The 20,269-nt window shown below is 43.6% G+C and overlaps 2 protein-coding genes across 9 annotated transcripts; one reads left to right on the forward strand and one right to left on the reverse strand.

Moving 5' to 3' along the window:
- Nucleotides 1-46: 46 nt before the first annotated feature.
- si:dkey-118j18.2 lies at nucleotides 47-5,065 on the forward strand. Of its 6 annotated transcripts, XR_005101317.1 has the most exons (11): nucleotides 47-472; nucleotides 578-640; nucleotides 751-848; nucleotides 959-1,032; nucleotides 1,112-1,217; nucleotides 1,385-2,308; nucleotides 2,417-2,552; nucleotides 2,999-3,057; nucleotides 3,134-3,293; nucleotides 3,828-3,963; nucleotides 4,038-5,065. XR_005101317.1 is itself a non-coding variant. In XM_037279652.1 (6 exons), the coding sequence occupies exons 3-6, from the start codon at nucleotides 3,038-3,040 to the stop codon at nucleotides 4,250-4,252; spliced, it is 531 nt and encodes a 176-aa protein (XP_037135547.1). In that variant the 5' UTR covers nucleotides 1,478-2,308; nucleotides 2,417-2,552; nucleotides 2,999-3,037; the 3' UTR covers nucleotides 4,253-5,065. The 6 variants fall into 6 exon arrangements, 3 of the variants coding, with proteins under 3 accessions (XP_037135548.1, XP_037135547.1, XP_037135546.1); XR_005101315.1 differs by having other exon boundaries at nucleotides 1,385-2,552; XR_005101316.1 differs by having other exon boundaries at nucleotides 1,385-2,552; nucleotides 3,012-3,057.
- Nucleotides 5,066-5,467: 402 nt separating this feature from the next.
- On the reverse strand, nucleotides 5,468-13,055 carry LOC119139187 (xin actin-binding repeat-containing protein 1). Of its 3 annotated transcripts, XM_037279650.1 has the most exons (9): nucleotides 12,497-12,866; nucleotides 12,292-12,419; nucleotides 12,154-12,223; nucleotides 11,744-12,082; nucleotides 11,612-11,678; nucleotides 10,530-10,699; nucleotides 6,513-6,643; nucleotides 5,742-5,912; nucleotides 5,468-5,669 (listed from the first exon to the last, which is right to left on the reverse strand). In XM_037279650.1, exons 2-8 carry the CDS (start codon nucleotides 12,402-12,404, stop codon nucleotides 5,756-5,758), a joined length of 1,047 nt encoding a protein of 348 aa, XP_037135545.1. In that variant the 5' UTR covers nucleotides 12,405-12,419; nucleotides 12,497-12,866; the 3' UTR covers nucleotides 5,468-5,669; nucleotides 5,742-5,755. The 3 variants fall into 3 exon arrangements, with proteins under 3 accessions (XP_037135545.1, XP_037135543.1, XP_037135544.1); XM_037279648.1 differs by lacking the exons at nucleotides 5,468-5,669; nucleotides 5,742-5,912; nucleotides 6,513-6,643 and adding an exon at nucleotides 6,669-10,296 and having other exon boundaries at nucleotides 12,497-13,055; XM_037279649.1 differs by lacking the exons at nucleotides 5,468-5,669; nucleotides 5,742-5,912; nucleotides 6,513-6,643; ... (3 more) ...; nucleotides 12,292-12,419; nucleotides 12,497-12,866 and adding exons at nucleotides 6,669-10,296; nucleotides 11,070-11,262.
- Nucleotides 13,056-20,269: the final 7,214 nt, after the last annotated feature.

Consider the following 20,269-nt stretch of genomic DNA (forward strand, 5'->3'; position numbering starts at 1 on the left):
TTTGTCCATTAGGACTCAACTTCACATGATTCTTAGCGTGTGACGTATAATGTATGAGCCGGGATTAGTTCGGCAATAGTTCCCGGCGCACTCGTGTATTTTAATACGTTCAATACGAGCGTTTTATGCACATCGTTTATGTTAAGAAACCGAATAGTAATGGGGTACATGCAGATATTAAAAATCCTGCATCGAAATTTAAAGCCAACCGCGACGCAGACGTGCAGATTGACATCGGGCAATTTGTACCCACATACGCACAGAGCGGAATCAGCCTTTTCGAGTGTGACCTTCCACGGGAGGCTCGAACCTTTTGCGTGTAGCTGTCACGCTCTGTGCTGTATTCTGCAATCGCGCAGAGGTATTACTCTTGACTTCAGAGCGAGAAATAAAAACGAGGAGCGAGACGATGGACACAAGTCGCTCTACAAATACCAGAGTGGCAGCCCAAAGCTATCAGCTACACGCAAAGGTAAACAGTGCATTTTTGACACATTCTCTAGAAACTGAGAAGTGAAGGTTGTTGCAACTCTAAATTGCATTTTTAATAAAGTATTTGTTTTAAAATGTTTTACAGTGAAAAAGGCTGGCCGAGATGTCACCTATTTGATTGTTGTTCTCATCGGGCTTGGAGTGACAGGTAGAACAAACAATGCAACACATTCTTGAGAATCTGTCACAAACAAACGCTTAGCAGCTCATTTTGCTATTCGGACATATTTAATGAGGCCATTATTGCGGGTGGTACAGGTGGTCTTCTGTACGTGGTCTTCCAAGAACTATTTTCTTCCTCCAGTCCAAATAAAGTCTATGGAAAAGCATTCAACAAAGTCAGATTAGACCCAGAGGTAGGGAACACTTTAATTCATAAAGACGGCACATTTGTGGTTCTTTACACGTAAAGGCATGTTTCATGGATCCTGGAGCGTTGCTTTATTGTTGCTGTTTTGAAATACAGGTCATTGGTGCATTCGGAGAACCAATCAAGTGTTATGGTGAGACAACTCGTCGGGGAAGAAGGCAACAGATCAGGTTGGGAATATGAAAGCAGAACCATGTGCCAGACAAAACATGTGAATGACTCAAGCCAGTTTATGTTTTTCTGCTGTAGTCATATGGAGTATCTGAAGGATGGACTCAAGCACATGAGACTCAAGTTTTACATTGAGGGATCCGAACCGGGGCTTAAAGGCACAGTGCACTCTGAGTCAAAAGAGGTTTGTATTATTCATTTGGTCAACAAGATTATGAGCGATACATTTCAATGTCATGCATGAATCCATTATATCAGCAGGCTAAATTATAAATACTGCTATAGTATTTGTAAGGCCACATTTGAATTTTGAAATCAATTATGTCATAAAAAAAAAATCTTCTTTTGCAGAATCCTGAAACTGGGAAATATGAGTTTCGCTACATATTTGTGGATGTAGACACATACCCAAGGCGGACCATCATTGTAGAAGATAACAGCTAAAACCAAAATCAAACAACAAAATGACCGCACGATTTAGTGAAGCTATTTGACTGGCGTACAATTGATCGTGTCTTTGTGTATTTTGTATGTGATAAAAATGTGAAAACAGCTGAGGATACAGATCTGATATTGCTTTACTGATTAAAAGTGTTTGCATTAAACATCAACAATTACATGATTTAAACTTAGGGAAAAGCAATATCTTTCTTTTGGGGGTACACCTTTTCGACGTCAACAAAGCCTGAGATTGTTGTTTTCCCAATAATGGCCACAGAACAGGGACAAAGCGTCGACTAAAAACCTGATAATCTGCTATAATTGTAAAGGCTTAAATCGGTGTTCTTAATCGATTACTGTAGTGCAATTCCGTCCAAATCATTGCTGTAATTTAATTGACGTTTTATGCAACTTATTATTGGCATCTGTACATTATTTCTTTATCCGTCGACCATATGTGGCATTCTGAGACCCTCGCGAATGTTAGAACTACTCTTGAGATCATGCTTGAGAAAGTCTTTCCGCCTCCCGTGATTCTATCGCCATGGCGTGAGTTTGAGCAATTATTACTGACAAAACACAACAAGTTATTTGTAAATTTAGAAGAAAAGGGCGAGTTTGTTTTCATCTTAAAACCTAATTATTCACACGCATGACGGTGGTTGAATCCAGCAATTTCCGATTATCTCTGAAGGCAACAAATGAAACCCCGCCCACTGGAGTGGGAGGTGTCGAAAGTAGGCACTGGGATGTGCTGGGTTAACACAATGCTAAACCAAACTACGAGATGTGTTACATTTTTCCTGTTATTCTAAGTCATACATATTTTACCGAGTAAGTACCAAGTGCTTTCGCGGAATTACATTGGAAACGCTTGCATATTAGATGGTTTCCAGGTGTTTTTTTCTGTGGAATGGTTTGGTAAACGGAAGCGGTTTTCAGTGTTTGTGGCCTGCTTTCTGAGCTTCGGCTCCTCTCTGGAGCTTCCCTGGCATCTCATCAGCGCATAAGAAGCAGGCAATGATCGACCTCGGCGGCTAACTAACCAAGTAGTGTACGTTCATGGCGCTGCATTAAAGTAAGTCCTTCATATTTGCTGGTTTGGGGAAAAGTTTGATGTCAGATAGCTTGGGCTGCTATCTTGTCGTTTCCAACAGCTGTGTTTAGTGATTCGTGTCAACGCTTAATATCGTTTATTTTTATTGAAAAGTAATGCGTGTGATGAATATAAATGACTATAGAGCGCGTGGTGTGTTCGAGAGCAATTGGCTGTGATTCCGTTTTTTTGTGCGTTGGTGAATCAGTGGTGTCCAAACTGCGGTCCGAGTCCGTCCGACGTCCCGAAGAATAATTTCCAATAACACGTCTCTAAACTAACATTTCTGTTTCCTTTTTTTCATATGCAATCACCATTTTAATTATTACATGACTGTTTGTTGTTTTTGATTTTGTAAGAATGACAAATCAGAATATCTTTGATGTTTTATTTGTCCTAACTTGGATTTCTATTTACAACAAAATCAGCGATGAAAGCTAGCACCCAGTGATTGAAGTCCCACCAAAATGGAGCTGTACTGGTATATGTGCGTATAATTATTAATATCAACATAAATAAGTATGAACAATTTTGAGTTTTTGTGACCCTACTTATCATTCCAGAGTGGTCATAGTGTTCATCATCATCAAGATCTTCTTCTATGTGTGCTGGTACCGCTCGAGACAGAGGCAGCTGGCTGCATACCTGAGCAACCCCCGCAATGCCCAGATAGTCATCGTTGGAGGGAGGGCGTACCTCCATCAAATGTGCGAGCGACAGAGTGTAAGTCCCAACATTTGTGCCTCTGGGCTATATTTTGTATCATTTATTTGGCCTAAAGTTTGTGAACAGTGGTTTGTGGACGTGTTTCTCTGCATAATCACTGTGTCTGAGGAACACCGGCAAATAGCAACCGTTATGTGTGACTCATTGAAGGCATTTCCTGTTTGTCTTAACGTTTCGCCCACATTGCATTTGTTATGACTAAAGATCCCAGTCAGTGATATTTTCAACATTTATTTTTGCTGTATTTTACAAATGCAAATCTTTGTCAATCAAATAGGTTCTCGACGACATGCTGATATTTGTTACTTTTCTTTCCTTCATAACCATCACAGCAAAAATGTAATGCTAACATGTCAGGTTTGCTAACGTGTGGCCTGAAGCAAAGCAAAAAAAAGAACACAATGTTTGCAGTAAAACCAGCACATCCCCTATTAGTATTCTCATTGTATATGCATGCGTTGGGTGGTGTTGAACTTATGAATAGTAAAATGGATCTCATTGACTTTTTAGTTGTCTTCTCTCCCTCCGTAGCAAACCTCACTCTGGCCAAGTTGGTACGGCGTACCTGATGACCTGTCACAAGAAGAGCCCTCCACGGCGCTGCCACCTGCTGCATCCTTCTCCCATCTGGACATGCCACCGCCATATGATGCCGCCGTGTCCGAAGGTAGCGCGCTCAACTGATGACACAATATGTACCTGGCTTTTCATCTCAATTGCTCCCCTGCTTTCCTTTTTCAGAGGATGATCTGAAACCGCCTCCCTACAGCGAGTGTGCTCACGCCGTCGAGACCGATGCGCCTCAACCCTCCAATCGCACGCCTCTCATCTCCGAAGGAGGCGACTCCAGTAGCTCCAGCGAGGCCCCGCCCCCTTATTCGCAGTCTCCCCAGCCCCGTACACAAGAAGGCCTTGTGAGCTGCACAGAGGCGCATTCTGAGAACATGCCTGTCTAATTGAATACCAGTTTGTCTTTTCCTCCAGATAAACCTTTGCCCCACTGCTGGAGCTAGAGAGAGGACTGCGGGTGGCATTGGGCTCCCCTGAAGTATGCTTGGACCCTCCCCCCCAAGGTGCCAGGCCAGACTTTTGGGTATTTTCCGGGTATTGTCACCCATTCCCCGAAAGGAACATATTAGGAATCTTTATCAATGGTTTCTGAAGAATTATTTGGTTTGTTTAAAAAAATGATTTGCGGACCCACTCGGATATCTTGATGAGGTTTAAGTGTGAGTGGTTAAGGGCTTCTACTTTTTTGTTTTTCCCGAAATACTGCAAAATGATAACTTACCAAAAATAGTTCAGCATCTTTTTATAACCTACATGAATCTACCACAGGTTGGTCAGATCAATTTCTGTTATCATTACCATAAGATTTGGATTTAGTTTCACTGCATTTCAAAGTAAACTTTGCTTGAAGTTTTGCCTCTTGTTTTTTATACACATTTTCAGTTTAAATGTAGTTGACGGTGGTGAAATTGTCATCGTTTTGTATTGTGGCGACAAATCAATCGTGGTCTTTTTAAAATGTAAAGGGAGGCAATGTGCAAAAATGTAGCTTAGAATGCAGACGCATGATGTCTGAATCTATATCCAAGCGTCGGTGATCTAGTGTCTCTTCATCCAGTTTACCTTCCTGCTTATTTGGAACACATCTCAGTTCAAATTACTCACCAGGTTGGGATTTTTTGACAGTTGCTTCTTATTTCTTTTCACCATATTTTTTTTGTGGGGGGGGGTCAACTTGTGCATTAAACTTGTTGATATTACTGTATGTGTCATTTATTTGTTTTGACTACTTTATAAGTAGTATTTGGGGAACTGAACTGCCACAACATTAAGTTGTTGTAGCCCTCATGCTCGCTAACTGGTTTTGCAGTTCATCAGCAAGCTTTGTAAACGCCTGATAACCTTCGTGATTTGAAACAGACGTGTAGAATGAGGGATAATATCTAAAACTTTTGTTATCCAGCATTTAATGGAAGTACCTAAGTTACTATCGTATTTATAGAGATCGTCTGCCAGAGGGCAGTGTCGCTCTACTGTTAGTTGTATTTATGCCTTGAACCAGTTTGGAATAAAAACAAAAAAATGGCACGGAGATTGGTGCTAAAATAACATACATTTACCAACCTCATCGGAATAGTTGGAGAGGAAAAAAACAGCCAGACTAATATGTTTTTCCTTTTTTATTATTCAAAACGGAAAAAACAGACATTAGGTCTTTAAATCAAGTTAATTTGTTTAGTAACTGAAAAAACGAAAACAGCTCTATGATACCCACTTATATGATATAATAAAAGTAAACGATATCCTTTTATGGCAACTCCAGCACAGCTTCTAGATTTACTGCGTTGTCATAGTCACCATTCACTGAGAAGAACACGAAGAAGAAATTCATTAATGATGATTAACCAATAAGGATCATTGCGCATGTTTACTCACACATGGATGATCATCTAAGACTCTGATTCGTCACGTGAGGTCTTGAGCAGCCATCGGTCCTTGTGCTGAGTGTATCCGAAGCCCTCGTCGTAATTCCCTTTCTTTTGGAACAGTTGTCGGTAATGGAACACGCAGTAGAATTCTCCGTGTAAAGGAGCGTAATTGATCATGCTGGGAATTGAGCACACGTGGCCGGTTATGGGACGAAATTAACACGGCTGCCCATAGCGATGATTTCGTCAAATCAAGACCATTGTAAAAGGTAATTATGGAATATAATGGAGCGATTGTTACACACAGAACGTAAACATACTGGTTGATATTTGTGAGGTAAAACTACAACGGCTGTACGACTAGCAAACAGCGAGTAGAATTTCATTTATTTTTCTTTTATAGGTTAATAATTTAGTTTTAACTGTCATTGTATGACGGCTGCAATGGTTGTTTAAAAGCGCTCTATCAATAAAGTTGTGTTGAGTTGTGTTATAATATAACACAATATAATTCTGAGTTTTTGTATGTGTAGTTGTTGCATTGCCATGTTAGGCCATTGAATTGCAAAACTTTTAGCTGATTGCATGTGTACAATAATCAATTGATTTTAGTTTTGAAGAAGTTCTGATCATTAAAAGAAAACATTCATCCCATAATAATTTAAGATAATTAAATCAACATCCATCCCTCATTGTAAAATCATTTTATAGTCATAAAGATCTTGCATAATCTTTTTTTGCTTTAAGTTGATTTTTGCAATCATTCTGGATGTCTCACCTCAGTGTTTTCTTGCACTTTTTACAGCAGAAGCAATGTTTGTGAAAAACATATTTGTCCGCGCTCATTTTTTCCATGGGATAAACTGGCTTCAAACAGGCCGAGCATGTCTCTTGGTGACTCAGGTGGAACTGATGAGACAAGTGAGACAGGCAGTTGAAAACCAATCACGTGTATTTTTCCAAAACAAAAAACCAAATCCAAATAAAAATCAGCAACTAAAATCGCATCTTGTAGTTTTCTGTCTTGGTTCCTAAGACTCTGCTCCACTCCAGGTCCTTGTTTGCACCTGGAGTACGCTAATCTGTCTCTGAGGACTGTTGCATTGAAGCACTTTGGTTGAGCAGAATTTCTCCGGGCTGTGCTGACAAGTTGGACAGCTTGTAGCTTCTGCTTGATCTGATTTTCTAGCAGCTGACTGGATGGAGATAAAAGCAGGACCTTCTCTGTGCTTTGGAGTTATTGCAGCATCTTGGCCACCTGGTGAAGCTGTGGGGTCTTCTTTCTCCTGCACGGATTCTGTTTTGCTTATTTTGTTCCCAGATGCCGGAGATCCTTGCACACTTCCCAACGACTCCTTGAACAGGCACGATAGACCGGCGATATCCGAGTCTGATCTTAAAGTCGAGACAGAATAAAGGGACTTCTTGATGGCTTCCTCAATGTCAACAAGCCGTGCTAGTGTTTGTTCCTTGAGAGTCATGATGTCCTCACTGGCTCTTTCAAGATCTCCAAAAACGTTTGCCAATGAGGACTTCGTCTCGGTTGCTAATGTTCTGGTCTCCTCTTTGCGTTCTGCTTTCTCTTGCTTCAGTTTGTTTTTGTTTGTGGGGACAACCCTGCTGGGGACATTCTCAAATACTTTCCTGAGGGACCTCACGTCAACCTCGTTGGTGTCCTCTTGGACCTTTTCCACTCGACTGAGGATGCCCCGCAGCTCCTCCTGCTTTCGCAAATTGTCGAAAATCTCCATGGCGGTCCCCATGTTGCCTCGCATGATCTCATCCATGTGGACGGACAGACGCTGACGCCGTTCGTGGTCTGTCTCCGGCCTTCCCTTCTTTGCTCTCAACTCAACCTGTGCTGAAATTTTGTTGTCAGGTTGAGCTATTTTCACTCGTTTTGGTTTCACGGGCGTTCGCTTTTTGGGACGATCGTTCGGATCACCGAATTTTTTGCACGCCTCTTTGAAATTGATATGGGCTTCCTCTATTTCATTTTTCTCTCCTCCTTGGTAGTTTTTGTCACATTTTTCCACTGCGGTATGTGATTCATGGATTTGGTGATTTTCGAGGATTTCCTGAGGCTTTTGTGTTCCTACATCATGTTCTGACTCTGTAGCAGGATTTATTTTCGATCTGTCAATTTCTGTTGAGGAGTTGTCAATGTTTGCTGATTGGTTATTTTGCTGTTTCAAATGTTGTGGTTTTGGAGGGATGGCTGGTTTTGGTCCAACAGGCCTTGGATTTTTTTGTGGGGCTGACGTTTTATTCGCAGTACTTGTTTGCGCTTCTATGACCGTATTTGGACTCACTTGAGTCTGGGATGCCGTTACACAAAGATCTTGGTTGATGGCTTCGCCATGGGAAACTTGAGCTGTATTTTTCACCCTTTCTTTGGGAGGTTTGGAGGAGTTACGGTAGATCATGGCTGTTTTGAAATCTCCTTTACTGACATTAATGTTAGAGCGCTCTAAGGACTCCAATGCTGCTTTGAGCTTACCCTGAAAAACAATTTCCTCTTCTTCATGCTGTGTTTGTGCACTAGCTGGAGAATCCACAGCGGCTTGGAAGTGTTGCACCGGGAGCTCCTCTGTCATATTTTTGTTTTTACTGCCTGCAGCTGTGTGGGTTTCCTTGGAAACAATTTGGTTGGAGTGCTTTGTTTCTTGTTTCGTATCTGGTACTGACTGGATCCTCAAACCTGTTTCTTCGTTATCAGATTGGACGACTTGGTCACCGCACTGTTTCTGCAATTGATCCAATGATTCTTCTTGAACTTGGCTTTCGTCATGTCTTTCAGTTTGAATGTCATTCTTCTGGGTCACATTTTGTCTTGCGCAAGACGCTGACATGTTTGAACGGGGATGATCTTTATCGACAATTGGATTGGACTGGTTTTGCGTTTGATCCTCAGAGAAAATGGTTCTCAATCTCTTTACATCCACTGGTACCCACTCCTCTCCATGATAAACCTTCTCTTCAGGAGCAATGTCCGACTTCTGGTCTTCAACTGTCGACTTCTCTTGAAGAGTTTTCAAATACTCCAGTTCGTCCTTTTCAATACAACTCATAAATAGTTTCACATTCCCCTTCATTCTCACTTCCGGGTTGTCAGATCCTTGACAGAAGCTGTCTGGAGAATTTAAAGGTGATTTTCTTTCTACGGGAAGCTCTTGAGGACAATATCGTCGGACGTCTTTGTCATCTGAATATTTGTGGAGGGAGTACACGACAATGTCTGCAGATTTTCCAGCGATCTCCTGGATCATTACTCCTCTCCTCAGGGAGTTGTCTTGATTCAAAATGTCTTCCAAAACTTGAACCACATTAGCCGTGTTACATTCTGTGTCCTGGGTGGCCGTGAACTGATTCGGGTGCACGGGTACCTTGACCAATGTGCTCCTAATGCCTCCATTGCAATCCTCCGTTAGGTAAGTGATCTGAGGTTTAAGGTTTGCTCGCGGTAGCACACGAAGTATGAAGTTTTGGAAATTACCCTCAGACACCTCGTTGTAATCGATCTGGACTCCGTTGGCTGATTTTGTGTATTTGGCCTTTTTGGCTCGCATGGTTTCATTCACCTCAATGATCAAGCCATCAGCATGAATGACATCCAAGCGATGAAGAGAGCTTAGGGATTCCTTGAGTGTCTCCACCATTGTCTCCACTTCATCCTTGTTCTGATGTCTGATTTTGTTAAATGGCATTGATTCAAACAAATGGGTTCTATTCTTAACCTTGGCCACATTGTCTTCTTCTGTTATTAGTTTGTGTTTTGCCATATGAGCATAGGAATGTTGGATGTTTTTAGCTAGGAATGGGTTGTTTTGCATCAGAGATTCCCTCGTTTTGATATTATCCTTGTGTTCGTGACTGGATAAGTCATCGTCCTTCCATGTGCTATGACCAGGATCACATGACCCTTTGGGTTGTTCTGTCCAATTCATAGGACTGGGTCTATCCTGGTACTGAATATTCTGCTGGTCACATGTCTCCCTTCCTTGTTCTTGGACGAAGTCAGTCGAAACAGCAGAAGAAACTATATCCTGCTGAACCTTTTCTGGGCAAGACTGGGAAGTGTCCCTATATGGACTTTCAAATATCCTTCTGGTTCCCTGGACATCTATAGTCTGAACATCCTCCCCCCCGCTGGGATTGGGATTAGAAGCCATTGTTTGGTCAAGCTCTAATATTTCACCGACATTGCTTTGTTTGACTATTTCTTCAGTTGTGTACATCTTTGGGGCAGAAGGTGACACTTGGCCACTCTGGGAATAATTCTCAAATATCAGGCGTCTGGAATGGACCTCTCCCTCGTACCCGGTTTTATCGACCGTCACCTCAGTCTCGGAACTCAACACCTCAGCGAGCTCCTTGTCTACGAGCTCATCCAGCATCTTCAGCTCGGGATGCGTGTGCTTCAAGAGTCTTCTCAGCTCACATTTCTGACGCTGTTGGTGAAGGTTTTGTTTGGACATTTGGGAGGGGAAGAATTGTTGCGACAGTGTCTCTAGTCCTGGCTGAAGGTGGTCTTCTCTCTTCACCTGGGTGTCTTCCGCCATCTTATAAGGACAAAGCGAAACTTTTGGGACATAGTTGGTTTTTATGCTTCATGCTTCAACGTGGGCCAACATGCTTCAGTTAATGAGATGCTTCCAAATTCCACTCGATCATCTGTTAGTTCGGTGAACCTCAAAGCTTCCAAAAACTCTCGTCCGCCACTCCAAATTGCTGAAGTGTGTAGTCAACAAACAACATGCAGTCTGTTTCAAACTCAAGCGCAACGCCAACTTACCTTCACTTGTTTTACTGGTTTCTGTTTTACTTCTTGAATTGCTTCCTGAGTTGCCACCTTTGACTGAGAGTCAAAGAGTGCAGACAAAGCTTTGACGGAGACGTACAGTTTCTCCTTCTCTTGAGCCGAGGAGTTTTCTTTGAAGTCCGCGACTGACTTCCTTTTAACATCTGCGGACAGACGTAAGATGTCCGGATTTCAGTCCTGTCATTTTTTTTTATTGGCTACCTCATGCTTTTACGTAGCAACTGCTGTGCGTCAGAGTTAAAAATATCCCACTTGTGAGGGGATACCTGACTCCACTGACACACATACTGACCAAGAACTGTCACTGTTGACTAAGCACAGACAAGCGAGAAAATTTTTGTTTTTTTTCGAGATCCATAACGGAACATAGGGAACATTTATACAATTGACATTTATCTATCACTTTTAGTATTTATGCTAATATTATTACATCATCATTCATAATTACAGTCACATGCTAGCAAGATCTAGTCGATGATTCTGGTCACAAGAGAAACTAATCACGCGACTCACCAGGTGCTCCTTAAAAATCAGCCAGCCTTTCCTCAAGTAATTTCCTCTTAGTGTCCGTGCTCTGGTCACGAGCTATCTGGCGCTCTCGCTTGTCCTAGAGACAGCTGACCGTCGCATACGCCCCCTCGCACTTATTCAGAGGCTCGGAGGCCAACTATTTCTGTCCCGTGTTGGAGGGCTCTGCCATGGTCTCATCACTGCTCTCTCATTTTCATTCATACCACCCACTACAGTGTCAGCTTTCGAGGAAATGCGCACAAGGCTACTTCTCCATAAAAATCAGACCAAACCAGATATTATGCTGGCTCGTCAGTGTTAACCTACTACAGTGCCTAATATGACCAGGCAGCAATTCAAAAGGGTGTGCAATTAATTTAGTGCTTTTTTAATCAGGCTTTATCAGTGCAAAGGTTAACTGAGGGCAAAGTCTGGGTGGAGATGTTTGTGTTGTTTATGGTACTATAGTTCTGTAAAAGAAATATACTCATTCAAGTTCCGTTTGCTTTCGTCTATGGGAAAAGAGAATTTAGTCTTGTACTCACTGGTTTTGAAGACGGCAGTCTTCTCAATGTTGTTTTTGTCTTTCTTTGTCAGAGTTTGGGTCGCGACCTTGAATGGACACAGTGCGTAAGTAGTTTGTTGAAATTTCCCCATTCCAATTTTTGTTTCTTTACCTTACGTGTCGCAATTCTTTCCTTTGCGTCACTCTTGCCGGGACGCAGCGGAGCATGGTGAGCCTTCTGCTCCTTCGCAGACTTATTGATCTCTCTGTTGCTCACCGCCTTGACATTTTTGGAAGTCTCATCTGCCGGCTTATTTCTCATCTCAAATTGTGCCTTCAAGGCCTCGATGGAAACCTTGGCGTCTTTTTGAAGGCTCCCCGTCGACTTGCTGCGGCTCAAATTAGTCTCGGGCAAAGAGCATCCCCGTTTGTCTTCTCTGCTCTTCCGATGCTCCTGCTGAGGTGTTTTCCTTTGCTGTGGGCCATTCTTGGGTGGAGTGGCTGCTGTTTTCTTAAATCAAGAAAGTTCTGCATTTATTTCATGCAGAAGTACCTGTTTCAAAGCGAAATTGCAAAAGTTACCTTTTGAACTGCTGCTGATGCCTTTGCTTTTGTGTCAGCTTTTGAATCATCTTCAGTTGGAGCTTGATATCTGTAGACGTCATAATTATGTTTATATTAACCATTTATATGAACCGATCAGGACAGGGATTCTCGTACTTTTCGACCAACTCGGACACGGACACTGTCCTACTAAGAATCTCGGCATCCCTCCGGACCGGCTTGTCGTACGACGAGTGGACGCTATGTAGGGAGCGGCTCCGTGTCAGCATATTTTTCCACTCGACCTTTTAAAAACACAATCAATGCTTTTTAATTCGCAGAATACACGAAGCAAACTTGTCAGTTAATAAATCATCTTTACCTTTTGCTAATGTCACTCCGCTCCCCGAATCGATCCGAAGCACTTCCGCAGCAAGACTTTAGAAGCAAGACCAAAGTCCTCGCAAGCTGTGTGAGGTCATTCAGAACTCACACGAGAACAATTTTGAGCTTCTTCTTATAAAATCTGAAGATTCTTGGAAGCTTTGGCTTGACCTATTCGACCAACACCAAGGGCACATTTGTACTTGAATGTTTCATGCTCACTCGGTTATACATTGACTAATTTACAACACACAGTGTGCCTGGAACCTAAAAGTGGGCTGAAACAAATGATACCTTGATATTACGCCGCTCATATTTGCAAGTTTACTTTTTCGCCACAAAGGGGCAGTAAAACTCAGCGCAATGACACTTGATTGCTAACGCTGTTTTTTTTTTTGTATATGTACTGTATATTTGAACATCTCTGTTCAGGATCACACATTAACTTGATTATGTAACCATTTTGGTTCTGTTGGTCTTTGTACGCTTCTTCCCACCACTTCACACATTCATGTGAAATGCAGTGGCGCTGTGCATGGGAGACAATGCTAGCTATTGTCAGCACACACAATTCCTTCTCTCTCTCTCTCTCTCTCTCTCTCTCCCCCTCTCCCTCGTCTTGCCTTGCCTTGCCTTGCCTTGCCTTGCTGCTAATAAGTCCTCAGACAAAGAAAGAAGCACTCACCCCTGAGGCGGCAAAAAAAAAAAGACTGGAACCCTCCCTGGGCCTCAGAGGCGCTGCACAGATGAAAGGGAATATGGGATGTGCTGCCTTTTGGACTGTGAACCATGCAGTGTTATTATTAAGGGCCAGTTTGCCAGGGCTCTTGTCTACGATTTTAAAATGCCGGCTGACATCGGCCTTGTTTGGTGAGGTGTCTGTATGCCTCAATCGCACATTGGGCTGTGTGAAGTGCTGCTTCGAAGAATGAAAATGATGTCTTTATGGATGCTGTTAGGCATCAGGATATGCAAAGTATGCTGTTTTTTTTCCTAATGATTGGCATCAATTTTCAATTGTAGCAAAACATGCTGCTCATGCCAATTTTTGTCGTCTTTCCCCAGTGTGTTTACCAACCAGCAGATGGTGCAAAGGCCCACACAACGACTCACTGCAGGCTCCCGCCCAACATTCTCCGGTGAGGTTAGTCCAGGCCAAATTGTGGCCAGCAGTGAGAAACTGGGTTCAGTTCAGTTCACTTCAGCTCTGACTAGTCAACACAGCGTATTGTGTGGAGTGAGTGTGAAATTGGTGTGCAGAACCCCATCTTGCTTCTCCTTATTTGACCCAAGTGTGGTTGCGATTGTTACTTCCCTCCAAAGAATGCAACAGTTATGTCGTCGAATGCCTACACACGCGCATGCACACACACTTGCTACCTCAAATGGCTAGTCACGATGGATTATAATAATAACATGCATCGTGACATCAGAGGCGTGTGTGTGTACGTGTGTGTATGATTCATACTTGTACTAGTGACATGACTAAATGTTTTGAACAGGAAAAGAAGGTACAGTGTTTCCAAGGCAGTTGCCTTGATGGAAATAAAAGCTATTTTAAGGCTTCTGAGTAAGGGCTGGAACATACAGCCTTAAGATGTTGTCACTGATATTTTCTTCCACTATTATCTCATTTCTCGTTGTAATTTTTCTCTGTCATCTTTTGCTTATAAAAAAAAAAAAAATCAACTACTTATCAAAAGTTTTAAACTACCCCAAAGTTTTTTTATCTAATTGAAAGTCAGGCAGTTCAAATCTTGGAAACGTAAGGTAAGTGGTGAAAAAATAAAATATAAATAATGTACGTTGGGTAAATGTTTCAAGATGAATTCCTTGATTTCTTTTGCACTTGAATTGTTTATTTTCTGCTTTTCAATGTAAGTAGATTTTACTGTATAAGAAGGCTTGTGTGTGTGTGTGTGTGTGTGTGTGTGTGTGTGTGTGTGTGTGTGTGTGTGTGTGTGTGTGTGTGTGTGTGTGTGTGTGTGTGTGTGTGTGTGTGTGTGTGTGTGTGTGTGTGTGTGTGTGTGTGTGTGTGTGTGTGTGTGTGTGTGTGTGTGTGTGTGTGTGTGTGCGCGCGCGCACGCGTGTGTTCACTTGGTAAAGGAAATCAATGTAACATGGCGGGCTTCCCGCAACACATGCCAGCCATTTGTCGGAACACCCTCTCCTTTTTCCACATGCGCACGCCATGAGTTGTGTGTTGGCTCAGTCCCTCCGCAGGTGCGCGCGCGTGCCTTTGCGTGTGCGGTGCCCGACCAGCAACGTGCCTCAGTACAGCTGAGTGGGAGTGACCTGGCCCTAAGCCTTCCTCTCCCTTGCCGGCGCAAACGCCGCCCACCTCATTAGGCTTGCACAGACCGTGGCGAGGGCTCCCCTCGCATGTGTTTGTATGTCAGCGCGAGTACACGTTTCACACGTGTGGCCGCCGTAGCCAAGGAGGTCTAAGCTGCTTTGGCCGCTTTAGGAGGCCCGGGCCCCTCAAGTCATGACCATTCATTATTTTGCTTAGGCTGGAGTCTAAAAAAAATAATCCAATTGTGATGACATAACGCATGCAAAAGAATTGATCAGAAAAAGTGCAAGCTTGCAAGCTTTCTTCAATGCACACAAGCACAACCCCAACCCCCAGCGTGCAGGAATTGGATGTTCCTCTCTACCCCGATCCAGCGCACGTCCCGAGCCGGAATATCAGGTTTCCTGCTTTGTTTTGCACACTTTGTACTCTCAAGCCTCACCTTTTTGTTCCCTCTCTGTCGGCACACAGCGGCGGCGCCGCATCAAGGCGCTCGCTCTCTGATGATATTACCCACTGACGCTGTTTTGCAGGTTGCTAGGAGGTCATATTAACCACCGCAGGAGTTGTATTAGATAATACACCATGAACCCATTTTTGTGTGTGTGTGCGTGCGTGCGTGTGTTTCATTCATGTTTCATATTCTTCCCTGTGCCTGACCCCTGTCATGGCGCCAGCTGAGGCCTGCTGGCACTGCAAGCAAGGAAGAGGAGGGTGGAGGATGACGATAAAGGCGAGAATTTATGAAGTCGAAGATAGGAAGGACAAGCATGAAACAATGAGAGGGTGGATCTGGTTTAGTTTGGAATGAATTGCTCCCGTGCGCAGCTCGGCTCTTTATCGAATAAGTCAGCTCCGGAGATGAAGGCTGCCAATGCAATCTGCTGCGCCAGAAAACAAGTTTGCGGTTGCACTGTGGGTCAACCCCGGCAATTTTTTTTCCCTTCCCTCCCTCCCTTCCTTCCTTTTTGAAATTTGAGCCGGGCCTCTGAGACGTCACTGCACACAGCTTCTGGAATGTCACGGTAGACCGAGACAGGCTCTTATCGGTTATCAGTCAGGCGGTGAGCATTTCTGCTCATGTCTTACATAAGCAGACATGGAAGAAGTCACAACAGTCATATTTTACAAAAACGCTGCACACACAGCGGTTTTTAACATCTTAACCGATTTTTAATTTTTACACCTTTTTTTGTGTGTTTAAAACAAAACCGACGCAATTTGAACAGTCCAAACTTTGCTCACTGGGCAACAGGTTTTGGCCGTTCGAGACTCTCCCGAAATTCCCAATGGCAACCCCTGCCCCCAAATTTCCAGTCAGCTAACAATCATTAATCAGCGCTGCTTCTTATCTTTTGGGCATGAGGCGCTCATCCATAAGGAACAAAAGGGTCATGATTTGATTCTCACTCCAACCAGTTCTTGGAAGATTGACTACTTTTAAGATGCTCTGGCCTGACATCCCCACTGGCTGGCTTTTTGTTCTCTCAATCTCCGCACCACCGCCAGCTCCCTCCTGAGGCAGCACTTCGGTCACATTGGTTATTAATACGCTGCGTCGCCCAGCAAGTGTGCTCAGCACTGGAGTGAAAATATCTGACACGGGCTATTTATAGAGCCTGCAGGCAGACGGGTAGGAATCCACGGCAACGCCATCCAGCCTTTTCTGGAGTCGTGTTCCACAAGAAAAGGCCTCGGCGGGAAAGCGGTGCGGGTCAACGGCGGAGCTTTTCGCCATGAAGGGGAAAGCGCGCAAAGCGGAAGCACCTGCTTGGGGCTCGGCGACCCATCAAGAATATTTTCACACCTTCTTTCATATCACTGGTATGAAAGACACATGTTCAAGTGGAACGTGACGCAACGTGAGCGTAGGTGTGTGCGTATGTGTCACTCAGCGCCGCCTGCCTCACGATGGTCCCGTGATGACATCCTGAAGGAATGCGTGTGTTATGAGCTCATGCTTCTCAGCAGGCCCGTGTTTAAATTGCATGGCAGCTGCCTCAGGCCAAGAATGTCGTGTCACATGCAGGTCAGCTCGCTATGCGCCACCAAAAACGTAGCCCATTTAAATTGCCAATAAAAAAAAAAAAAAATTCCGATTTCTGGATTTGGTGTGTTGACAATTTTCCTCCCCGATTTGCTCCAAAAACATTTAAACAGACAAAGGTCTTCCCCTGTGGTCCCAGATGTCTTGCTAAAATAAAGAATTAAGATTAATAGGCACCAAAGGGGCTAACCCTGCTCCGTATTAATTATTATATTGCTTGGGAGACCTCTCTCAATAGGGTTATCCATTCGGTAAATGGTATGTACGGATAACCCTGCCGTCGCCAAAGATGTTCCTGTCAACGTGGCACCCCTGGGAATACTCAGCAGAACTTTTGTCAAACTGTCAGGCTTTTAATGCTGAGTGGTAAAGGAGATATATTATGCAGTTTTTTTTTTTTTTTTTACACAAATCAAATCAATACCCGGGTGTCTTAATGTGTCTTATGTTTTTCGATCACAGAGAAACTTGAGTAAAAATTTGGGGAAGCAGTCGCGACAGGTATACAATAGGCCATAATGCCAAAGGACTACTTTTGTCTAAATGAAGTTCACGCCCCCTTGTACTTTTGTACCGTATGTCGCCACGTAGATCTGTTTCATAAACGACCTTTTTCCCTGGCGCCGTGTCCTCTTTTTTGCTGTTGTAGCGCAACTGGATAGATGTTCAGTGCTTGTGACACATCTGTTGCCCCCTTGTAGTCCACCCTTCTCCTCCTTCTGCTCCTCTCTTTTTTAAATACACACACAATCTACTTTGTGACACACACACAGCGGCGAGCAGACGGACTGTCAGACGGCACATCTTCCTTTTGTGGTGACGACGCCGTGTACTTGCAGGCCCGAGCATGTGGAGCGAGTCACGTGTTTGCGTCATGCCTGTCTGCTCACCTGGTGGTTGCCATGGGAACAGCCAGACAGCGGCAGACTTTGCACCCGCCTCCGCCCCGCTACCCCCGGGGGGATTGTGAGAACACAGAGGAGGTATAAGGTCGAGGAATCACTCTGGGAGTTTGCAGTAGAGGGGAGGGGGCGAGCGATGGAAATTTGCTTTGCTTGTGCATTTTAAAGCTGTTAAATCTGTGACTGGGTGTCTTTTGACTGCTATTGAAAGAGACATCTTAGTTATTTCACAGCTCCCAGGTGTTTTAAAAAACATGACATGCTATCGAAACATGCTCCTCACTGTTATGTCACACTGAGGTGGAAGTGCAGAACAGCTCAGTTAGATATTTTCCAAAGTCCAATTCTTGCACTCATGGGTTCAATGCGGGCCCTTTATTTTGATTTGAGGGCCGGACATAACGATTTGGTCCACTAGCAGTTTTTGCCGAAATGCGCATCACAAGACTGTGTTGAGGAATGTTGTCTTTGAGTAGATAAGGACAAAGGTGCTAATGTTAGCACATAATGGAGACCTCGCAGTAATGGAATAAACACAAATGCTTTGTTGTCTCTTAGTGCTATCGCTGTCTCATCATTTGCACCCTGTAAAGAAAAGGAGCAAACACAGTCCTGAGAGAAACCCACAACTGGCCTTTTTTTTTTTTTTGTTTTTTTTTTTGTTTTTTTTTTATATAAACGCTCAGCACTGCTGCACACTTGTTCATAGGGTTGTTTTTTTTTTTTCCCCCACCCATCCTTTAATTATGCTTCCATTTTTTTTTTTTTTTTATGCTGACGCCTGAATAGCAAGATGTTCCAGGCTTTATCGCACCAGTTGCACACTTCTCTCCTTTGTGTTTTGCCAGCTGCCCTCCGAGAAGGAGGAGGCGGTGCGGAGAGTTGAATGTGGCTCTTGTGTGCTGTGTGTATGTGCAGTGTATGAGGTTAATGGCGTGTAGTAAATGATGTTAAGGCTATCCCAATAGATTTGTTGTTTTAAAGCACAGCTGATGTCCCATGAGAGCCCCTAAACATTGGACTCCTTAATTTATAATCCATAAACATTTGATCAAATTATATCTTTCCCTAAGAAGTGTATATTAAAAAGGCAAGATTTTTTTTAATATCAATGTGTTATGTTGTCAGGCTTTTTTGTCACACAATAAAACAATAAAAAAATCACAAATGTGTCATGAAAATATGAGAGCAAATATTGTAAATATACACGTGTTTACAAAAATAGAAGAAAATGTCAAATAATCCCAAGCACAAAAGTATATAAACTTATTTAAATATTATGCACAGGTGCAACAAAATATTGCTAACAGTTAAAAATACAAATATGCAAAAAAGTCAAACACAAATTTTTTTTTACAAATTAACACAAAAAGAAAAAGTACCCAAAAGATTCCTGTGCTGGTAATGATCCACTAACATTGTAAACTAATGCTAATCCATGCATCTCATTGCAGCTCTGCTTACCTTTTGGTTTTGACATGATAAACTGGGGGTGTGGCATCCATGGGTGCTGTCACTTGTTTTGCATGACAATGCCTCAGACAGTGCAGGTCCCCCAGGGACTGCTAAAATCGAACGTTTTTTCAGTTGTTTCAAAAACCTTGACCCGGATGTCCACTTAATAGTTTGGGTGGTGCTTTTTCTCAGCCTTTTATTTGCTTGGCTGTATTCCTCCCCCATCACAGCTGCGAGCCGCCGACAGCCTTGGCCGAAGCGGCGGCAGCAGGAATGCAAAGTGGGACGGAAGAGGAAGGGAGGGTTTTTTTAGCTAACGGAGACTCAAACAAAGGAGATCAGATTGATACAGCGTGGTAGCAACCGTTTTACCGTATGGGATGACCACATGCGCAAAAAGCACGAGCGAGGCATCCCCCCGGTGGAGATAGTCTTACATAAAACAGCTCTCGCCACACTCTCACATGGGGGAGCATGTGAGCGACACTGTGACTCTCCTTCCCACCGCTTTGTCTCGCACTGTGCCAGACAGCCACACAAACATTCCGGCCGGCCGGCCGGCCAGCGTGTCCTCCGAAACACAGCCGCTTGCCCTTCCCAACAAGTCGCCCTTATTACTTGCTCTCTCTCCCCTGACCTGTGTTGGGATGGCTGGAGGTCACCGTGATGTTCAGCTGTGAGGGCGACACCAGGATAGGGAGGGTTAGGGAGTTCAGAAAGTGCTGACTGCACAGGAAAAGGGCCACCCACGTGACGGCACGCTCGCGGCATTGTGTCCGTGCCAGACTCCAGTGTTTCCTCTAGGACGTTCCCCTCTCCCGCCTGCAGGGAAAACCACTCTGCTTGGAACATGAGCACAAGCAAGCGGAGAATGTAGTATGTCAAGAATGTAGAAGTTGGTTAGGGATATGGAGCTTTTACAAGCCATTGTTGAGTCGATACGATTTGGATAGTCCTTGGTTTACCAACAGTCCTGACGCAGGGTATTTCAAGGTTACGAGCGGTGCGTGGAATGAGTAAACATGGTCACGCATGCCGGTCATAACCTGTAATGCCAGTTGTAAATAGTTG

The sequence above is a fragment of the Syngnathus acus genome, chromosome 20 (assembly GCF_901709675.1).
Source record: "Syngnathus acus chromosome 20, fSynAcu1.2, whole genome shotgun sequence".
Lineage (NCBI taxonomy): Eukaryota > Metazoa > Chordata > Actinopteri > Syngnathiformes > Syngnathidae > Syngnathus > Syngnathus acus.

Bases quoted from the DNA above. Each gene is read 5' to 3' on its own strand.
- si:dkey-118j18.2 (XM_037279653.1), top strand. From the start codon at position 3,038: ATGGAGCTGTACTGGTATAT. The intron at 3,058-3,133 runs GTGCGTATAATT...TTATCATTCCAG, and splicing joins ATGGAGCTGTACTGGTATAT to AGTGGTCATAGTGTTCATCA. The intron at 3,294-3,827 runs GTAAGTCCCAAC...CTCCCTCCGTAG, and splicing joins AAATGTGCGAGCGACAGAGT to CAAACCTCACTCTGGCCAAG.
- LOC119139187 (XM_037279648.1), bottom strand. From the start codon at position 12,404: ATGCTGACACGGAGCCGCTCCCTACATAGCGTCCACTCGTCGTACGAC. The intron at 12,224-12,291 runs GTACGAGAATCC...TGACGTCTACAG, and splicing joins GTGTCCGAGTTGGTCGAAAA to ATATCAAGCTCCAACTGAAG. The intron at 10,297-10,529 runs GTAAGTTGGCGT...TGTCCTTATAAG, and splicing joins AACCAGTAAAACAAGTGAAG to ATGGCGGAAGACACCCAGGT.